General features: G+C 55.1%; 8 protein-coding genes across 8 annotated transcripts; 3 read left to right on the top strand and 5 right to left on the bottom strand.

The window, feature by feature from the left end:
- Positions 1–2: 2 nt before the first annotated feature.
- Positions 3–1,012, bottom strand: BO70DRAFT_357947 (uncharacterized protein). The gene has a single exon (XM_025542170.1). The coding sequence runs from the start codon at positions 648–650 to the stop codon at positions 66–68; it is 585 nt and encodes a 194-aa protein (XP_025404548.1). The 5' UTR covers positions 651–1,012; the 3' UTR covers positions 3–65.
- Positions 1,013–1,531: 519 nt separating this feature from the next.
- BO70DRAFT_357945 (uncharacterized protein) lies at positions 1,532–2,453 on the bottom strand. Its single transcript, XM_025542169.1, has 3 exons — positions 2,310–2,453; positions 2,044–2,263; positions 1,532–1,963 (listed from the first exon to the last, which is right to left on the bottom strand). The coding sequence occupies exons 1-3, from the start codon at positions 2,337–2,339 to the stop codon at positions 1,881–1,883; spliced, it is 333 nt and encodes a 110-aa protein (XP_025404547.1). The 5' UTR covers positions 2,340–2,453; the 3' UTR covers positions 1,532–1,880.
- Positions 2,454–4,166: 1,713 nt separating this feature from the next.
- On the top strand, positions 4,167–5,342 carry BO70DRAFT_357944 (uncharacterized protein). The gene is made up of 2 exons (XM_025542168.1): positions 4,167–4,532; positions 4,580–5,342. Exons 1-2 carry the CDS (start codon positions 4,415–4,417, stop codon positions 5,269–5,271), a joined length of 810 nt encoding a protein of 269 aa, XP_025404546.1. The 5' UTR covers positions 4,167–4,414; the 3' UTR covers positions 5,272–5,342.
- Positions 5,343–7,316: 1,974 nt separating this feature from the next.
- Positions 7,317–9,334, top strand: BO70DRAFT_376411 (uncharacterized protein; the record flags this gene model as incomplete). Its single annotated transcript, XM_025545127.1, has 3 exons — positions 7,317–7,542; positions 7,654–7,756; positions 7,832–9,334. The coding sequence occupies 3 exons, from the start codon at positions 7,317–7,319 to the stop codon at positions 9,261–9,263; spliced, it is 1,761 nt and encodes a 586-aa protein (XP_025404545.1). The 3' UTR covers positions 9,264–9,334.
- A 1,511-nt stretch (positions 9,335–10,845) lies between these two features.
- On the bottom strand, positions 10,846–11,733 carry BO70DRAFT_349116 (uncharacterized protein; the record flags this gene model as incomplete). Its single annotated transcript, XM_025541642.1, has 3 exons — positions 10,846–11,343; positions 11,464–11,622; positions 11,722–11,733. 3 exons carry the CDS (start codon positions 11,731–11,733, stop codon positions 10,846–10,848), a joined length of 669 nt encoding a protein of 222 aa, XP_025404544.1.
- Positions 11,734–12,279: 546 nt separating this feature from the next.
- BO70DRAFT_367818 (succinate dehydrogenase [ubiquinone] flavoprotein subunit) lies at positions 12,280–14,521 on the bottom strand (the record flags this gene model as incomplete). The annotated part of the gene is made up of 6 exons (XM_025544590.1): positions 12,280–12,499; positions 12,551–13,939; positions 13,987–14,150; positions 14,201–14,274; positions 14,329–14,383; positions 14,480–14,521. 6 exons carry the CDS (start codon positions 14,519–14,521, stop codon positions 12,280–12,282), a joined length of 1,944 nt encoding a protein of 647 aa, XP_025404543.1.
- A 502-nt stretch (positions 14,522–15,023) lies between these two features.
- rpt1 (proteasome regulatory particle base subunit RPT1) lies at positions 15,024–16,771 on the bottom strand. The gene is made up of 4 exons (XM_025542167.1): positions 16,517–16,771; positions 16,334–16,448; positions 16,057–16,286; positions 15,024–16,003 (listed from the first exon to the last, which is right to left on the bottom strand). Exons 1-4 carry the CDS (start codon positions 16,609–16,611, stop codon positions 15,124–15,126), a joined length of 1,320 nt encoding a protein of 439 aa, XP_025404542.1. The 5' UTR covers positions 16,612–16,771; the 3' UTR covers positions 15,024–15,123.
- A 215-nt stretch (positions 16,772–16,986) lies between these two features.
- BO70DRAFT_367814 (chaperonin-containing T-complex subunit CCT4) lies at positions 16,987–18,908 on the top strand (the record flags this gene model as incomplete). The annotated part of the gene is made up of 6 exons (XM_025544589.1): positions 16,987–17,034; positions 17,087–17,138; positions 17,219–17,304; positions 17,355–17,384; positions 17,432–18,004; positions 18,054–18,908. The coding sequence occupies 6 exons, from the start codon at positions 16,987–16,989 to the stop codon at positions 18,906–18,908; spliced, it is 1,644 nt and encodes a 547-aa protein (XP_025404541.1).
- Between the last annotated feature and the right edge of the window lie 2,006 nt (positions 18,909–20,914).

The following is a 20,914-nucleotide window of genomic DNA, read 5'->3' as shown; positions in this document are numbered from 1 at the left end:
GGTTCAGATATTGTATTATGGAGCATTATTACAGTACAGGAATACAACAATGGAGGGGTTCATCATCAGAACGAAAGCATCTCCTCCACCGCCATCCTTCCCAAATCCAATCCCCGACACACCCCCGCGTACTCGCGCATCTTGCCCGGAATGATCTCCTCCCACAACTCATCCTTCTGCAGCCACTCGTACTGCTCCCGACACACCGGCTCCGACGCCAGCGGCAGCAGCGTTCCCAGGTTCGTCAGCGCCGCCCGTACAAACCCCTTCTTGAAGCACGTCCCGAACGCCGCCATCGTTTCTTCGTCCGCGCAGATGTCTCGCCCTTGAAGCAGTGGCCCGCACTGTCGCTTGATCACGTCTGCCACATCGTCTCCCAGGCGCACCATCGCCTCTTCTTGCCGCGGACTGTCGATGTCGCGCATTAGGCTGCGCACGGCGGGGAGGAAGGTGTGGTTGCGCGTCCACAGGTCCCAGTGCGGTACGGTGGGCTGGCAGCCCTGATCGCAGATCTCGCGCTGGAACTTGCTGAAGAGATCGTTGGGGCGGCTCGTCAGGGCGGTTAGGACGCGCAGGCAGGTCGGGCTGAATTTGGCGGTGATGAGAGGGAGGGAGACTGCCCACACCAGGAGGAGGGAGAAAAGCCGCATGGTTCGGACGAGCACCAGGGCAAGGAGGGAGAGGAGGGGGGCCACGTAGGATGTAGAAACTGGGAAGCTGGAGCAGAGCAGAGGTCAAGAGAGGTGAAGCGAAGCGAAGCGAGGACCGTCCAAGTTTCGGGTTTCCCCTGATTGATCGACAAGCTTCCCCGCAGGGTCGGCCATCCCTCGGTGACCACTCTGCTTCACTGCTTCACTATCAATACTCCGCCGCATAATAATGATCACTACTGCGGTGACCACACACCGGCACATCAGACCAAACAGGACAATGGCGGCTGTCCCAGGATGACCCTCTCGCGATATGATCGGTCAGATCGCCCGGTGATCACTCTGACTTCATAGCATGCTCATCATCGCGGCCAGCGCGGGAACACCCGTCCCATCCTGTCCATCAGGCCGCTTCCATTCCTTGAAACGAGCGCTGCAGAACTTGAATGAAGGGGCATGCGATCATCGTGACACATGAACTATTGGTGATGAGCACTTGCAGCTGCTGCAGCGTCCGAGGGGGCGTGCCGGACATATGATCCCTCCGATGCACCTGAGATGATAAAGAATGCGGGGACGGCTCGATTCGGACGGTTTGAGGACTCAGGAGGTCAGACCATCTCGCGGTGTGCAGACTGCAGTAGCTGCTGCCTGTCATTCGGATTGGGAGATATGCTCCTGCAGGGGCAGGTTTCACCCCTGGGACCGGTCACATCAGACGGTCAAGCTGATTAGATAGGGTTCGCGAATTGGGTTCGTGGATTGGGTTCCTCCCTCGTTGATCGCTCGGAGCATACCAGACCGATGGCAGAGATAGCAGAACCGATTACGGACAGATATTTACAGTTATCGGCGACTTACGGAGGACAGACAGATGATGTGTTCACATGATTCATTATGATTATTTACTCATCTGACTCAGTCAGTCAGGACTAATCGAACCGAAACCGGCGTGCCCGTCTCCCTTGCTTCCATGCCCGAACTCCTCGCTAAACCCAACCGAAATGATACCGGTGCAACCTGATGACAAGAGACAAAAGGAAATTCAAGGAGCGATCCTGTATGCTGGAAGGATGTATGATATGATGATGATGATGATGATGATGACAAAAGAAACCGTCGTGCCAGACGGGTCGCTCAGCGGCTATGCAAAAGACGGCGAAAGGCGAAATGCGAAATGCGAAATGTCGACGAAGAATGTAATAGAAATCGATAAGGAAAGGAATGCTCTCAGGCATGTCGGGCACGGCGTCTCAGCTCGTCTCGGCTGAGGAAGCGTCGGATTCGTGACACGAAGCGGGACGTTGTGGAGTCTGGGAGTCGTTAGCGTAGCTCACATGTACCTGGTCTGACAGGTAACGCTGGCGATACGAATCGCCTCGAGGGCACTTACCACTGTACCTGCGTGCGGTGGATTTGGTGGACAAATGCTCCGGCGTTTCGACCTCCGCCCAGTAGCTGCTGTCGTGGTAGCCCGAGGACTGGCTGGCCTTGCACCATGGGTACTCGTTGGCTTGGAGCTGGAGGGCGACGACGTGGGGGTAGAGGGATCCGAGGGGATAGAGGATCTCCTCGGTGGAAAGCTCCCGCTTCATGTCGAAGCTTTGGCTGGTCTGGAGGGGTCAGTTGGGTTCGATCAGGTAGTGACAGGGAACTCACGTAAGGTTCGTAGTTGGTTCTGTAAGGCATGGTGGTGAAAGAGTGGTGCGGAGGTAGGATGTTGTGATAGTGGTGATGGTAAGTTTGATATTGGTGATGATTTGACTTTGCGATGGAGAAAACGAGTGTCTCCGTCCGGGAGAAACCTTGATGGTTATATAGCATGAGGCTACGAAGCATGCTCTGATGGAAGGCCGCCGCCACTCCGGCCGTAATCCGGACGGCGACACGGTGGGGAGCCTCAGCATGGCCGGGTGACCCTGGCTATCGCGGGCTTGGCAAGACTGATTTTATTTTTATTTTTCTCGCATCTCTGTGATGGATCTAATCGCAAGGATGATTTGAATTTAGCGGCCTCCATGATCTCATCGTCGCATGCGACCAACGGACTAGTGAGACATCGATCAGGGCACCGGGCGGACTAGTGTCTACCAGCGAAGCAGCCTGAGGATGGTAGCTGCCAGTCTGACACTTAGGGCTAATCTAGCCAGCCAGTCGATTGCCAGGATCGGGGGGGGGTGAGTCCAGGCTGGGCGCCTGAGAACGCTAGAGAGACACTCGGCGAGGCTCGGTGGTCCCCACCCGTCAGGCACGCCAGTCGCGGCTGAAGGTGACGCAGACTGTTCGTCGTTCCATGATCCATGTTCCTGTCCCCCAGTCTAGATAGTGAGTGGTGTCGCAATGTCGACGTCGACGACTCGAACAGGGGGAGGGGACAGTCGGGGCTAGCGTGGACGCCGGCGCGGTCTGATCGACGGCGAATCCACCGGTGTGTCCGATGGTCGATCGGACAGGCGTCGTTCGCTGCCTCCCTCCCTTGCGTGCTGGAGTCGGTCGCAACTCGCGTCGGATCTCCTCCACGTTTTGCAGTTCCTGGGGGGTTGCATATGTACGACGACAATGAGAGTAAGAGGGATCGCATGCGCGTGTGCCATCTGAGGTGCAATCACCCGCAGGGGTCATGACTTGCCCCCCTTCGTCTCCTTCCTTCCCCCCTCCCCTTCTTCGGTCGACCGCCCATGTGTCGGCAGTGTCTGGTGTCAGTCAATGTCACGATTGCGTTGGCGGGCGAGCTGCTGCGCGGTTGCGGGGAGCAGAAGAGCTGTCACAGATCGGAGGCCGACTATTGATTCTCCCTCGACTGGCGTGGTGGTTGGTTACTGGCTACTGGTTGGGGTGGTCGCCGGGCTTCCCTTTCCCCAGCGAAGACCCCGTGGATACTTCACCCGCCCGGGGTCTACAACTCGCTACTGGGCGATTTCGTCATGGATTAATTAAACTGCAATCAACGATAGATTAATTGGGGCAGGGCGAGCTGAGGAACGACGACGAGCATTCCAAATCCTGGGTGCTTAGCGCATCCGGGGTGTCCAGGTTCCCGGGTTTGAGGGCCTGAGACAATGCCCTGGTGTGCTGGTGGTGTTCCAGGGGTAAAACTCCTCAGCCCTCACCACGAAGATGGTTTAGTCAGTCGAGCTACGCTACCACTGCTACTGACTAGGTAGGTATACTATCTACTCTATCTACGGCGAAGGATCCCACCCCGGTCTTATCAGGCGCGGTTATTGGGCAGAAGCCTGCCCATCTGCTTTAGACTACTGTGGACTGTGTCCCGATCGGGAAAACGGAGATCCTGAGGCCGGTTCTCCGCGCCTCGCGGCCTGAGGCCGGCAACCAGTCCCTAGGGCTGCACCGCCTCTCGGCCCCACCGGCGCCACGGCTCGGAGTATGCCGCTAGTCCACATGCGGGGGTGTCGTGGCTCCCCTGTGGCTGACACGCGGTGGCTTGACCCATTCTTGCCAATAGTGACCAGCCCTTGTCGCGATAGCCTCAGATCCTCGCATGGGCAATAGTGTGTTCGGAGCTCCACCTGCCATGCGGATCCTCGTGAGCTTGCCCGCACCGGCCTGGGTCTGTTTCTTTGTCGGGTAACCCCCGACGTCTGTCTCGGGCTGCCCGATATGGAACAGAGAAGTATAAGAGGGTGCGTAGTCTGCATCTACAGTCTGCATCTGTCTCTATCATCTGTCCATCAAGCCGTATACAAACGTCGTCCTTTTCTGCCTTTTCTGCATCCTCCTCTCCCATCACATGTCCCATCGCAATGGCTCTCAACATGAACCTCGTCGCGCCTGGAAGAGAAGACTCGTGGCCCACCTCTCCTCCCTACGTGGACTTCCACGATCCCTTTACCACCGCGTCGCTCGCCTACCACCCAGCCAGTAAGATTCTTGACCCTGATCTGTCATACACATGCCAACCTCCGCAGAATCTCTGTGTCTGGACACTGAACCCAGCCCCGGTAGACCTGAACCAGCGGCCCCGGTTCCTGTTCCCATGACCCCTTCGTCTCCGGAGTCGTGGCAGCAGCACCAAACCCAGCTGCAACTTCAATCCCAACCCCAACCTCACCCAGAAGAGCACCACCTCGACACCTCGTCGTCCTCCTCTGCATCCTCCCCGGACATCATCCAAACCTGGTACCCGCAATACCTAGCCTGCACGCAGTACTTCCTCACGCACAGCCAACACACTCCCGCGGTGCAATCCCTGGCCGCATTCCTCAACATCCGCCTCCCTTGTCAACGCGCATCATCATCATCATCATCATCCTCAGCATCCTCAGAACCATTCCCAACCATCTCCCTACAACCGTACATCCGCCGCCTCATCGTCACGGCGAACGACAGCCCCGCCGTGCTGGACGCGTTCTTCGGCACGGGCTGGCCAGCCGGCGTGGGGAGGATGGTGCAGGAGGAGCGGCAGAACTACCTGTTTACGGCCAAGAGCGGCGGCTGGGCGGCCACCAAGGCGGCGTACGATATTCTGCCCGACGAGCAGGCGCCGTTCCTGCGCCCGCTCAGGAACCCCGACGAGGACGAGCTGCGGCGCGCCGAGGCCAGGTGGAGCGAGTGGTTGGCTATGGAGGATTGGATGGTGGGGGCTAGGAGTCCGTGGTAGACAGGCAGACACACTATAATCTACCTATACTATACTATAGACGTGGGGGTAGGAAGGGGGTAAGGTGACGATGGCTATGATTTTCTTTTGTAAATTTTTTTTTTATTATTTTCCTTTGTTGGTATGGAGTTTTACTAAAAGAATTGATTACTTTGGATTATATATATATCATATCTCTCTCTGTGTGTGTATGTGTGTGTGTGTATGTGTATGTGTATGTGTATGTGTATGCGTATGCAAGTAAAAGGAGAATTCTACCATCCTTCTAGAAGACTAGAAACCAACACGCGGATTTATCCCTGCATAAAATCCCGAGCAGAACCTGCCAGATCATGAGTTTGTCCGTCCGTCCGTCCTATCTATCCATCTATCCATCTGTGTTTGTCTGTCGATCCCCCCGTAAATACTATAGAAACTACTATGGAGCAAGCACTCTATCCAGGACACTATGGGGTACGGACCCCCCTCCCAAACCAAACTACGGAGTATGGAGTACACAATTCCAAATTCCAAATCATCCCGCCTCCCCCCCCCCAAAAAAAATACCCGAATTGAGTAAAGCGGAAAGCCCACCCAGGCAGGCTGCACCCAGGCACCCACCGCCACGGGACCTGTCAAAAACGCGGCCCCCAATCCCTGTCCGTGCCAGTGCCAGTCAGCTCAGGAGAATAAATCAACCAACCCAATCAATTAATCAATCAATCCCATTCAGGTCCACATGGGTAGTACACAGTAAGTAGTAAGTAGTCAGCTGTCAGCGTCAGCCGTCAGCCGTCAGCCGTCAGCAGTTAGATAGTAGTTAGTTACTATAGCTAGTTAGGTAGATAGATAGATGGTTAGTACGGGGGGTAAAAAAAATGAAACAAAATGAATCTGTGCGTTGGCCGACCGGCATCCTTTTCCGTTTCTGCTTGTTTGATGTTCAGCCAGCCCACTTACCTATCCATCCCATCATCCACAGTCCACGGTCCACAGTCCACAACAGGGACGGGGACGGGGACGGGGACGGAGACGGAGACGGACGATCGAACGCGCTAGAAGGCCGCTAGACGCCAGCTGGGAGATAAAAATAGCGAACTAATGCAGGAGAGACATGTTGTCATGGTTGGGCGTGAAAGAGATTTATTAGTCTTGTTATTATGGTTCTTATTATTATTCTTATTATTATTACTTTTCTTTTTTTGTTATTGTTATTGTTGTTGTTATTGTTCTTTGTTATTACTTTATTTGAGACTTACCCTGGTCGATAGCATAGCATATAGTACATAGCAGGGATGGCACACTGGCACTACGTAGGATCTGGGTTAGGAGAATAATAATGCTTGGCTTGTAGTGAGCACCGCCACGGTCGGGATCGCCGACTGGACTGAGGATATATTATAACTATTGATTCTACTCCGTACTGACTAATAATTTCTAGATAATTAGTTAACTACTTATCTACTGCCTGCTTACCTGATTGAAATCCTCCGGAAATCCGTGATTGTCGGTCGACCCGGTTGGACGGATGGACGGACGGGGGGGCACAGGGAGAGAGAAAAACGGAAGGGGTGGGGAATGACAAATACTGCAGCCTGTCATATCCAACTGCGGTTACACCACTTGCCTATTTATGTCCGTAGGTAGTTAACTATCTAGTTAGGATGATTAATTAATCATCTGTCTTCTCCGTTATCTGGAGATAGGATCTACTAGATACGGATAACTGCACTGACTAGTTATCTATCTAGTCATAGTTGGTTGTTTGACTCATGACTCATCCCCTAGTTATTTACTCTTCTCTGGTTTTTTTCCAGTCCACTAATTAGTAGGTAGTTAAGTCATTTCACCCCGACCTGTCATCCCCACGATCATCCGGACATTTTCCATCTCTCGTCTTATTCTCCTGTCTGGCGACAGTTTGTCCGTTTGCTTCAAACGTGTACCGGTCAGCCTGAGCCAGTCAATCCACCCACTCCACCCACCCCCCGCCCTGATCTCCCTGATCTGATACACCCAACTCCCACCTCCTCGCCCTCTAGGCGCTGCCTATCTGTATCTGCATCATGCCCCAAACGAACCCCAATAATCAAGCCGAGGCTGGACCGCCTGTATACGCCCTCTCGCCCCACTCCCCAACCACCCAAACCCACCTCCTCCCCCTCCTGCGCGCCCACCTCCCCTACTCCCTCCCGCTCCTCCGCCGTATCCAACACGAGATCGCCCATCCTTCTCCCCACGCGAGAATCCTAACCACCCTGTCGGGTCTGGCCCCAGCCTCGTCTTCAGGGGGTGTGTCAGACCCAGCAGGGGTACTGGTACCTGGATTAGGATCGAGATTCGGGCAGGGAGCACCAGAAGGAGCAGCAGGAGCGGGAAAAGGATCACTAGTACCTGAACTAGCAACCTCCGAGCCCGAGTCCGAGCCCGAATCTAAATCCGACGCTCAGTCGATCGAGACTCTGCCTGCGAAGCCGTGTCCGTGTCCTCGGGCCTGCCTGTCAGTGTCAGTGTCAGATGAAGCGGTGCCCAATGATGGCCCCGGGGCTAATATTGACACTGGCGCTGACACTGACACTAGGCCTGACGCTGCTAGCCCAGTCACTATCAATACCCGGGAAGCTGGACCTACCTGCACGACATGCACATCCGTCCATCTAGCCCCGGAGGATCCCGATGACATCACAACCACCAACTCTAAGAATGAGGCGAACAAGGCGCTCCCAGCAAGCATTCCCAGTCCCGCTTCCGCAAGCAAGGCGAAGAATCAGGTCATCGAAAACGACGACGAGCCCTGGCTAATCGCGTACATCGACCTCCCCTCCGGCCGGGAAACCCAGGCCGTGGTGTATTGCAATCTGGAACATCCCTGCCACCAGCAGAAGCACAATCCTTCAACTGTACCATCATCATCATCATCTTCTTCTTCTTCTAAAAATAACATCCCTGACGAAAAGGATAAACAAACCATCAAGGAGGATCTCGATGACGATCAACAAGACGACGATGATAACAATAATACTGGAAAAAGAATCTCCGCCCTCCCCATCCCCACTCACAGCCACACCTTACATCACATCCGCGCGCAGTTCCTCGCGCTGTTGGGATATATCAAATCCCACCTCTTACCGGAGTATCGTGCCGTTCAGGCAGCGGCCGGTATGGGCGCGAATGGGAACGGGAACGGGAATGCCATCGTAAAAGACCACCAGATCCCGCCCCCGCCAGACGGGGCATACCTATTTGGGAATCTGCATACGGGGGTCTTCGGGTCGTTGTTTTCGGATGGTGGCGTGGGGTATTCTTTACCCTCACAGTCCGATGGTACGGGTACAGGTCAGGGTATACCTGGAGCTGAACCTGAGGCTGAGGATGAAAGAGAGTTCGTGCCTGAGGTAAAGGTACACCGGTATGATCGCGTGCCGTACGTGAAGTATCTTTTTCGGGAGGGGGCTTTTGCGAAGACGAAGACGAAGACGAAGGGAGACGGGGAGAAGGAGAAGGGTGATCTCCCGACTGGGTTCCGGTTTTCGGATGCACAGGGTAGGGAGGGCGTGCAGAGGAGGGATCTGGGACTGGTGAGGAGTCGCACGGTGATTCCCCGCTCGGAGGAGACGTTGGCCATTTTGCCGAGTGCCGCGGTTTATCGAGATTCTTCTTCTGCTGCTGCTGGGTCTGGTGTTGCTGTCGCTTCTGTGGGAGAAGAAGAGGGAGAGGGAAAGAAGAGCGAAGCAGAACCAGAATCAGAATCACCCATAGCATGGGCCTTCCTCGGGCCCGACGGGAGTCTGGCAACCTTACATGTCGAGACACCTTACCGTGGACAAGGACTAGCCGGGTGTGTGGCCCGAGAAGCCATGCGGAGGGGAATGAAGGATATCCAGCGCGAAAAGGAAGGAGAGAGATGGGTGCATGCGAACGTGGCGATGGAGAACCGGGCAAGTCGGCGGGTGATGGAGAAGTTGGGGGGGGAGTTGGCCTGGACGGTGACGTGGAGTGTTTTGGAGGTGTGATTGATTCATTTTTATTTTCGCTGTATAGAGATGTTTGGATACTATTTGGAACTAACTTTGTAGATGATGTTAGATGGTTATATGATACTAAGTATAGATAGTAGTACTATTGATGGTGTTGTTGATATAGTATCAATAGAACAGACATTAGATACTAGATATATATACAGACATACTATAATATAAACCACCAACCGCAAACCGCACCGCAACAAAACCCCCCAAAGCAATACATAAAACTAAACCAACAAACACTATTACAGGAGATATAGTAAGTAAGTAGTGCCTAGTAAGTATAGTTAGTATCAATCCCAATAAACATTCCCCTCCCTCCACTCCTCCTGATACATCGGCAACGTTTCCTCTCCATCCCTGGTATCTTCCCCATCCTCCCTCTCCTCCTCACTAACAGACCCTTCCCCTTCAACAGCAATCAACCCCCACGGCTCATCCCCCACCCTCTCAATATTCGCCGTCAACACCGCCCCATCCGCCGTGACGATCGGCCCCGTCATCAGAGTCCTCCCCTCGTCATCTGGACTGATCGTCCACCGTCGCCCGGACGGGATGTTGATTAGCTCTCGCGCGGATTGCGCGGGGAGTTCTGCGCGCTGCCGATAGAAGCCTGTGTCTGAGAGCTCGGAGCGCTGGATTCTGGGCCGTGGGGATGCTGGTGGTGGTGGTGGTGGTGGGGGGCTGATTTTGGATTTGTTGTTGGTTTTGTTAATGTGGTTGTATCCGTCCCCGGGGTTGGTCGTGTGGGGGGGTGGTGTTCGATGTTTTCTCTGAAGTCGAAGTTGAGGTTGGGTGTTCTCGCTGGTCCTGCTGCTGATCCTGCTGCTCCGGATGTTGACCCCCCTGGTACCGGCGGTGATGGCGGCGCTGTGATGGCGGAGACAATTGGCGTGTTTGATTGTGTCATGGTTATGGACTTCGGGGTGAGGGCTGAGACGGGGGGCGTGGGTGTCGCTGGAGCTGGAGCGGGGCTTGTTTCCGACTCTGGTCCTGGTGCTGATCTTGTCGCTGTCGCTGACCCTGACTCTGACCCAGTATTTATCCCTGTCCCTGTCCCCGTCCCCATTCTCAAATGTATACCCTCCCCCGCCACCGTCCCCAAATCAACCATCACACCCCCATCCTCCTCTCCCTCCCCAGACCCTTCTTCTCCCCACTCAAGTCTAGATCCGGATCCAGACCCCTCCCCAGAGCCATACCCGGATTCAGATCCAGATCCAGCTCCAACTCCAACTCCAGCTCCAGCTCCCTCCCTCACCAAAACACCCGGTCTCGGCCCCTGGCGAACATGCACATGCACCGGCGGCGGAATCGGAATCGGAATAGAACCTGGCGATGGAACGGAAACAGGGATTGGGATCGGAACGGGATTCATTAGCGGGGGTTTCGTTCCTGGGGCTGTATTCTAGTTAGTATAGGTAATCTAGTATAATACGATGTGGTATGATACGGTATGATACAATACCATATAATGTCTCATGAACACCTCGTGGATAAGGCAGAGAGAGAGAGAGAGAGAGAGAGAGGTGTGTAGCAATGAAGATACATACCATAAACCATCCCCGTCTCAGGATCCACCCCCCGCGAAGGCGAAGGCGAAGGCGAAGAACAGTCCCTGGTTGGTCCGCGCCAGCGCAGCAGGGTGAATCGGCGACGGCGCCGTCGTCGTCGCTTTCGGGATCGGTGGATCGAGTAGACGATTAGGGCAACGAGGAGGATGAAGCCGAGGACGCTGCCGACTATGGCGCCGATTATGGCGGGGGAGGGGTGGGATGTTGATTTGGTGGTACTGGTACTGGTCGGGGTGGTGGGGGTTGTGCTTAGGGTTGTCGGGGACATGGTCGTGGAGAAAGTTGTGATGGGGGTTATGGAGGAGGTTGGGGGCGCGGTGCTGGTGTGCGAGGTTGATGTGCTGGTTGGAGTTGGAGTTGAGGTTGAAGTTGAAGATGAGGATGAGGATGAGGATAAGGGTTCTGCGACGGCGACTATGGTTGATATTGAGAGTGAGACTGAGACTTTGGTGGTGATGGTGATGGTGGTTATGGGGGTGACTATGTCGGCTGCGCTGTTGTTGTTGTTGTTGTTGTTACTGTTGCTGTTGCTGGTACTGCCATCCGAACAAACCCCCGTCGTGCAAGGATCGGACGAACAGCAGCCTCTATATCCCCCCGCCGAACAAACATACCACTGCTCGTTCGCGGGACACGCCGTACTCTGACGCGCGGAGAGGTCCGCCATGGGACTGGGCCGAAAGAATAGGGCTGACTTCGAGAGTCCAAACAGATAAAGAAGAGTCAAGGGTCAAAAGTCGAGAGTCGAGAGTCGAGAATCGAGAATCAAGATCCTAAATGAAGGTGCAGGTCACTGGAGGCTAAACGAACAGTCAAGCAGTCTGGCGTCAGAGGAAGTCTCCATAATCCCTCTCACCCACCCACTCACCCACCGGGCAAGTCATGTTCTTTGTCTGTCCGAACCGAACCACTAATGGGATGGGGGGTCCTGGGAGATGTCGAGTGGTCGGCACAGAGAACAAGGAACACTGACTGTCAGGCCAGGGGAGTTCTGAGACGGAGACGCTGGTTGACATCGGAAAGTGATTCACAAACCTGTTTGTGCTCATTGCTATCATTCTACCTTTAGTTAGCATGGAAGCTCTTGCTGGCGATCATGCAATACTGCCTCAAGGTCAAGATTCGCGCTGTCGACTCGCCGAGTTCTTTGTTGCGGGCCGAGTCAACGCCGACTGACTCGGCTTTATTTGACAGAGTACCAGACTTCATGACGAGGACTGCCGACCACCCCGACCACCCTTACACCAATCCTGCGTACAGATTGCAACTCAAAGAAACTCCATTGTATGGGTGAAACGGCTATAAAAGACAATACACGTGAGTACCCCAAACTCATCGCCTGGAAAGACACCTGGATATACACATATGAACACAATAAAACGGTCGAATTTTCGTCTCGCTCTTCTTCCATCCCCCTACTCCTCCATCACTTAGTAGGTCCGCTTGAAGGGAGGCACCGACTTGCACTCGTTCTCATCCAGGGTGTTGTGCTCCACCGCGCGGTAGCCGAGGTCGACCTTGCCGTGGGGCTTCTTCTGCCAGGTGAGAGTGTGCTTCATCCAGTTCTCGTCGTCACGGTCGGGGTAGTCCTCACGGGCGTGGGCACCACGGGACTCCTTGCGGTTGGCGGCGGCAATGGCGGTTTGGGAACTAGCCACGTTAGTAAGTTTCATTTTCACAATCTCAAGGCTGGGTACTCACGCGCAGGTCAACAGGTTACGAAGCTCGAGGGTCTCCACGAGATCCGAGTTCCAGATCATGCTGCGGTCCTTGGTGCCGACCTGGTCGAACATGCCGTCGATGGCGGTGACCTTCTCGACACCCTCGTCCAAGCTCTCCTGGGTACGGAACACACTGACGTCCGTCTGCATTGCCTTCTGCATGGCGCTGCGGATGTCGTTGGTCGACTTGGGACCCTCCGCGGTACGGACGAAGTCCAGGTCCGCGATGGACTGAGCACCGGCGTCGGAGCTCAGCTCCTTGTGCGCCTTGCCGGGGGTGGCAAGGTCACGGACGCGGTGGGAAACAGCACGGCCGAAGACAACCAGATCCAGCAGGGAGTTGGCTCCCAGACGGTTGGCACCGTGGACGGACACACAGGCGGCCTCACCGCAGGCGTACAGACCGGGAACAACCTGGTCCTTGCCGTTCTCGTCCTGGGTCAGGACCTCACCGGTGTACTTGGTGGGGATACCACCCATGTTGTAGTGGACGGTGGGCAGGACGGGGATGGGCTGCTTGGTGACGTCGACACCGGCGAAGATGGAGGCGGTCTCCGAAATACCGGGCAGACGCTCGTGCAGGAGCGCAGGGGGCAAGTGGCTCAGCTGCAGGTAGATGTGGTCCTTCTCGGGACCGACACCACGGCCCTCGCGGATCTCGAGGGTCATTGAACGGGACACGACGTCACGGGAAGCCAGATCCTTGGCCGTAGGGGCGTAGCGCTCCATGAAACGCTCACCCTCGGAGTTGAGCAGATAACCACCCTCACCACGGGAACCCTCAGTGATCAGACATCCGGCACCGTAGATACCAGTGGGGTGGAACTGGACGAACTCCAGATCCTGGTTGGGGAGACCGGCACGGGCAACCATGGCCATACCGTCACCAGTGCAGGTGTGAGCGGACGTGCAGCTGAAGTAGGCACGTCCGTATCCACCAGTCGCCAAGACGGTGTGGTGGGCCTTGAAACGGTGGAGGGTTCCGTCCTCTTGGTTGTAGGCAATGATACCGCGGCACTCGCCATCCTCCATCAGAAGGTCCAGGGCGAAGTATTCGATGAAGTAGTTGGTGTTGTGGCGGAGAGACTGTCCGTAGAGCGTGTGAAGCAGGGCGTGGCCGGTACGGTCAGCGGCGGCGCAGCAGCGGTAGGCCTGGCCACCCTTTCCGAACTCCTTCGACTGACCACCGAACGCACGCTGGTAGATACGGCCGTCCTCGGTACGGGAGAAGGGGCAACCGTAGCCCTCCAGCTCACGAACACTGGCGGGGGCCTCTCTGGTCATGTAGTGGATGGCATCCTGGTCACCAAGCCAGTCAGAACCCTTCACGGTGTCGTACATGTGCCATCTCCAGTCATCCTCGTGCATGCTGCGAAGCATTAGCTTGCTCCAATGGACACATCGCGATCAACTCACTTTCCGAGGGCAGCGTTGATACCACCCTGAGCGGCGACAGTGTGAGATCTCGTAGGGAAGAGCTTGGAAACACAAGCAGTGTTGAAGCCGGCTTCCGCCAGACCGAAAGCGGCACGCAGACCGGCACCACCCGCACCGACGACAACGGCATCGTACTCGTGGTCCTGCAATTGATTAGGACCACCATCTGTAATATAGACTGACGACAGCTTACAATGATCGGGTACTTCGAGGAGATGTAGCCTTCGGCCGCCTTTCCGCGCAGCGGTCCGCTACCGAAGATCCGGGCTAGCGGAGGAAGTTAGCAGAGCGATAGGGAGGTGTTGCGAGACCAATGCGTACCAGCCGGGCGGGAAGAGGAGAAGAGACGTCTCTGATCCCTCAAGGCGCGGGAAATCTGCGTAACGAGACCTGTCAGCACGATTTCCAGCTGAGGGGGGGGGGGGCGCGAGCCAGAATTCAGATCATGGGCAGACGTCTAAAACTGACTGACCTTGGTGGCGGGAGCTAGGCTCCGCAAGCCCAGGGAGCTCATGATGGCGGATCACAAGAAAGAAACACTTTCAAATGGTCCGAAGGGAGGGGAGATTGGGGGGTGCAGGAAACCAGCAGCACGGGGACGGGGAGAGGAGAGCGAGGTGAGGCCGGTGGTGCTTGCGAGCTGCACTTTTGGATCGTCGGTTCTGGCGAAGACAGACGGCCGGCTGACATAAGCCCATTTCACTTGCCGACGGGGAGGACCGGGGCCGAAAGCACCAATCAGCGCCTGCGGAGTGGTAATCACCTCGGGCAGCCGGCCGGCCCTCATTGGCCGCGGCTGCCAAGGCACGTGGTCGGGCTTCTTTTAACCGGCCGCCGCGAAGAATTCCGGAGCAACACGGCCTGGGGTCTGTTGGAGTGTTGCGGGAGCTGCGGGAGTTGGTCGATACATTGAAATATCACCTCCCGATGACATCGGTCCGAATTGACTAGGGGTACTGCTGTTGTATGACCAGAGCTACGTCAACTACCAGACACATCAACTACCAGCTACATCAGCATCACCTATAATCATCGAATCCTATTATAGACCGTAGACTGAACCGTCGAGTATGATCATACATCCATCCAGCCATGCAATACCCCGTGCGGGCACATCTAATTATACTGCATGTACGTTGCCGTCGAGTTGAACTTCAGGTTGCCCTTGATCACCTTGTCCACCGCCGCCAAGAAGTCCTTCTCCGTGGCCACCTTCCGCCGCGCCCGAATGGCAAACATGCCCGCCTCCGTTGCAACACTGCGGAGCTCAGCTCCCGTCGCGTTCGGGCACAGTCGCGAAATCAGCTCCCAGCGGATGTCCCGCTCCACCGACATACTCTTGGCGTGGATCCGCAGGATGTTGGCGCGGCCCTCCACGTCGGGGAGTGAGAACTCGATCTTACGGTCGATACGTCCGGGACGCATGAGGGCGGGATCCAGAGTTGACGGTCGGTTGGTCGCGAACATGACCTTGATGTTACCACGGGCGTCGAATCCATCCAGCTGGGTGATCAGCTCCAGCATAGTACGCTGGACTTCGTTGTCACCACCCGCGCCGTCGTCGAAACGCGCTCCACCGACCGCGTCGATTTCGTCGAAGAAGATGATGCAGGCCTTCTTGGTTCGTGCCATCTCAAACAGTTCGCGGACCATCCGGGCACCCTCACCGACGTACTTCTGCACCAGCTCGCTACCAATGACACGGATGAACGTGGCATCCGTCCGGTTGGCTACGGCCCTGGCGCAAAGGGTCTTACCGGTACCGGGAGGCCCGTAAAGCAGGGCTCCCTTGGGCGGGTCGATACCGAGGTTGACAAAACGCTCCGGCGATAGCAACGGCATCTCCACGACTTCTCTGAGCTTCTCGATCTGTTCCTTGCATCCTCCGACATCTCCGTATGTCACATCCGGCTTGTCCTCGACTGTCATCATCGTCACGCTGGGGTCGATCTTGGGAGGGAGGGGTAGCATGATCTGATACTTATTCCGGTCGACACTGCAGATAGTCAGCGGCGCGGTAGACAAAACAAAGATGGAAGTAACACGTACCCGACTCTCATGCCCTCCTCGATATCCGTAGGACTCACTCTCTCCCCTAGATTGACCACAAACTTGGCAATCTGCTTGACGTTGATGACATATTTACTCTTGTCCGAGTCCTTCTCGTCCTGGATGATCTTTGTGCAACGGGCCACCTGCAACGGTTGCTCCTCCGCCATGCGTTGTCGGTCCGCGGCAACATCCCAAAGGTGTGGAGGCGCAAGACCGGTATCGGATTCCTAAGCAGTCAGTGGGCGTTCCGGACGACGCGACGATGTAATAATACCTTGACGCCAATCTTCTCGTTTACACTCGCTTGTCTGTCCTTGATTTGTTTCTCGAGCTTCTTTAATGCGGTGGCGTAGGGAGCGGCGCCGTAGGTCTTCAGTACTTGGATGTCCCTAGTTCGTGTCAGCATCCGGACAGGCGACGCAACGGTCGGTCCGACCGATACATTCGGGCTACCTACTCATCTGTGAGAGGGGTGATCTTCTTCTCTGGCTCTTCGTCATCGGCGAAGTTCTTCTTGTACTTCTCCCAGTTCTCTCCCGTGGCGCTAGGCATGGTGATGGGAGTGTGGCGAGACGCAGGGAAGAAAGGAGGAAATCACCAGATCAGGTGCAGATTCGTCAGGCGGTTGGATGGTGGAAAGGAGGGGGATGGGAGGCAGAGAGACAATAAAGACGTGGTGATGGATGGGCTTGGTCGGAGATGGAAGAGTGATGTGATGTGGTGGTGAGCTCAGCTTGTTGCGGTTCGAGCTGTCGACGCTAGTGGCCGCCAAGCCCAGCAGCAACACCGCCCAAAACGCAACACCGCAGAATTTCCCAGAGCCGCCTCCAGGTTCTGGATCCCCTCGCCTCACTCCCCTCCCCCCCTCATTCTTCCCCGACTCTTCTCCCTACTCCCTACGGTGTCCGTATCGTAGCCACATTCATCATGGCGACGGCAGTTTCCCAGGGTGCCCCGAGCACCGGCTCCTTCAAGGTGAGCCCTTTGCCGGAGCGAGTGTGTGGGCCGTTTTCTGATAGAGTGCCAGGACAAGGAGAAGCCAATGGCAGTGCGCACGTCCAACATCTTGGCTGCTAGAGGTATGTGTCGATCTTGGGGATTCTCGGACGATCGAATGGAATGAATGCTAATTGGAAACAGCCGTTGCCGATGCCATCAGAACCGTACGCGTGTGACAATTCCATTATGACAAGTGAGGGGCTAATCACTGTGCAGTCTTTGGGACCCAGGGGCATGGACAAGATGGTAGGAAGATGAGGCCTGCTAATAGCGGTCTATTGCTAACTTAGTTCCAGATCCAAACGCCCAAAGGAAACACGATCATTGTACGCTCCCAGCCCCGTATACCTACCGACCCCGCTAACCCCCGCAGACCAACGATGGAAACACCATGCTGAGGGATATGAGCGTCATGCACCCCGCGGCCCGGATGCTGGTCGACCTCAGTGCGGCTCAGGACGTTGAGGCTGGTGATGGAACCACATCCGTTGTTGTGATCGCTGGTAGCCTGCTGGGTGCCGCGGAGCGACTGCTGTCCAAGGGTATCCATCCCACCGTCATCTCGGAGTCCTTCCAGAGAGCCGCCGCCGCCGCCGTCGAGATCCTCCACAACATGTCCCGCCCCATCAACCTGACCGACCGCTCTACCCTTCTGCAAGCGGCCTCCACCTCCCTCTCCTCGAAAATTGTGGCCCAGCACTCCAGCCTTCTCGGCCCGATGGCCGTCGACTCCGTGCTGAAGGTCGTCGACCCCAAGACCGCCGAGAACGTGGATCTCCGGAACATCCGTATCGTGAAGAAGGTCGGCGGTACCATTGAGGACAGTGAGATGGTTGATGGCTTGGTGTTGAACCAGCAGGTGATCAAGAGCAGCGGCGGTCCTACCAGAATCGAGAAGGCCCGGATAGGTCTGATCCAGTTCCAGCTCAGCCCTCCCAAGCCTGACGTATGTTCCGGTCTCCCTCGGACCGATCTGGATACTAATTGGCCTGCAGATGGAGAACCAGATCGTCGTGAACGACTACCGCCAGATGGATAAGATCCTCAAGGAAGAGCGCCAATACCTTCTCAACTTGGTCAAGAAGATCCAAAAAACCAAGTGTAACGTCCTCCTGATCCAGAAGTCTATCCTTCGTGACGCCGTCAACGATCTTTCCCTCCACTTCCTTTCTCGCCTCAAGATCCTGGTGGTCAAGGACATCGAGCGTGACGAGGTCGAGTTCCTGTGCAAGAGTCTGGGCTGCAAGCCCGTTGCCAACGTCGAGTCCTTCACCGAGGACAAGCTGGGTACCGCTGACCTGGTTGAGGAGGTTCAGCAGTCCGGTGCTCGCTATGTGAAGCTCACCGGCATCAAGGCCCCCGCCACCGGCGCCAACCAGACCGTGTCGATCGTCGCTCGTGGCGCCAACAACCTCATCCTGGACGAGGCTGAGCGTTCCCTGCACGACGCTCTCTGTGTCATTCGTTGTCTGGTGAAGAAGCGCGCCCTCATTGCCGGTGGTGGCGCTCCTGAAGTCGAGATCGCTCACACCCTTGCCATGCGCGCTCGTCAGCTCACTGGCACGGAGGCCATCTGCTGGAAGGCCTTCGCGGACGCCATGGAGGTCATCCCTACCACGCTGGCTGAGAACGCTGGTCTGAACTCGATCAAGGTGGTGACCGAACTGCGCCACCGCCACGCCCAGGGCCAGCACAACGCCGGAGTCAGCATCCGCAGTGGTGGTGTGAAGGACGACATCACCGAGGAGAACATCCTGCAGCCTCTGCTGGTGAGCACCAGCGCGATTGAGCTCGCTGCAGAGACGGTGAAGATGATCATGAGAATTGATGATATTGCTTTGTCGAGATAGATGGGGTGCAAGGAAAAGTATAGCAGAGGTGTATCATGATGAGTAATTTATCAATCTACATGTTCAAAAGATAGAAGTAGTGGGTGTCGTTTATCTTGGCCGGGATATGAATCGGCTCATGCCAGTGGAGTCCGTATTGATTTAGCAGAACAGGTTTCTATGGCCAACTAACAATTGTTCAGCTTACTATCTTGCCCATTGAGGGGTACCACTCAATCGTAGTAACCCCTCGGGTTGTCAAATCATACTCCTGACATCGCTTACGACCCAACTCACTTTGCTTTCACCGCATCTGCCATGCATTAACACGATGTACCTTTATTCCATTCATTCAAGCAAACACAACCCGATGAATGAATGAAAGCCACGCTATAAAAGGAGAGAAATTCCTTCTCTTCCCCTTACCTCCTCTGTGCTCCTCCACACTACAGTCTACCTCTTATATCCATTTACATATATATCACCTGGCCTTCTCGATCTGCCTATGAAGTTCCAGGGTATATAGCCTATCATTTTTACCATTATCATCAACTGAGTCATTCTGAAAAAAAAACCGTAAGGAATGCGTCAGTATTGGAGAATTGCGTCTATCGTCAACAGATTAGCCACCACGTACCCAATAACGTCCGAGTTCAGATCTTAGAAACTCCCTCTTGGGTGTATGGTGATTCCTACAATATTCGCCACACTGACCAAAGGACATTACTCGTCATTGCTATGATGGCCATTTATATTTTTCTTGGGCGAGCATGGTCTCGCCAGTGTGAAAACATGACGGGGACGTGATAGCAGATATAAGGCGACGGGCGATCATCTATAAACACCCTATAATCCTTTTCGAACCAGGTAATTTACTACTTATCTGTGAAGGATGTTGGAGAGCGTCCAGCCCAGTGACACAGGCGATCGAAGCCAGCGAAGATCATATATCCCGATGCCGCCATCTGGTCGCGTGCAGTACGCGACAAATGTCACGAGGAAAAGAACCCGACAACTCAGAGTATCATGACCTTGAGAAGATCAGCTGGACCAGGGGCGCTGGACCAGGGATGCGATGTAATAGCTGGCACAGCAATTTCGCAATGGGGGAGCGCACTACATGCCGAACCCATCCGCTGCTCGCCATGGACATGTCCCCGAATTATCCGACAGAAGGAAGATCTCTCCAATCACCCGAGCTCAATGCATGGATTATTATATACGAGATCTTTGGCATTTAGGAAGCACGAACAACTATAGCAGACGCTTGACAGAAGAGTCACAGGTGTCAGCATCAGGAGAAGGTCTTCTCGGAATGCAAACTCCAGGTTTGGGAAGATCGAACGACAAAATCGCCTAACTGTTACCTTGGAGTACAAACCAACGACACGGATACCAGAAGGCTGTCCTTGCGACCTGAGTGCCTGCTTTGAACTGAGAAGATGTGCTGGGATTGAATAACCCCAACAGAAAAGAAGTATCGTCCAAGCATTAAGGATTTGATCAGACCTTCAGTCATATATCGTGAAGAGAAACCCTGAACAATATCCCTCTCTACAGGGCTCACTGTTTCATTTGTAACATACGAATGGTTGATCCAGAAAAGCGGGCAGTCATGACAACAAAATGTGCCCTGGATTTTTCATCATGGCAAGACACCTCATTAGCAACACACTCTATATTAAACACCATCCTGTACGTGCATTTTGTCTTGCATGATTTCCAGGTTTTAAGATCGGTCGTCTTGACTTTCCTCGACGACCTGAGCAGCGCGTCGTCGGACTCTGCAACGATACTGCGTTTTGCTTTCTTCCAGGCTCCTGCAGCCGAACTCAAGTTGCATTTGCGCCTCGTCAATGCGTCCTCGTGTTTGGCCAAACACCAGAATAAAACCGGTGTCCAAAAGCTATTAGAGCTCGACTGATTCGAGAATGAGTGCTGGTTGCCCAATACTACGCTCACTGCCCCAGGCTGTATTGGCTCGGGCCCCGGTGGAGGCTCTCTATTTCATGAAGTCCTACGGCACA

The sequence above is a fragment of the Aspergillus heteromorphus genome, assembly GCF_003184545.1.
Source record: "Aspergillus heteromorphus CBS 117.55 chromosome Unknown BO70scaffold_1, whole genome shotgun sequence".
Lineage (NCBI taxonomy): Eukaryota > Fungi > Ascomycota > Eurotiomycetes > Eurotiales > Aspergillaceae > Aspergillus > Aspergillus heteromorphus.
Note: the sequence above shows the minus strand (reverse complement) of the source record. Positions and strands in the feature narration are given on the sequence as shown.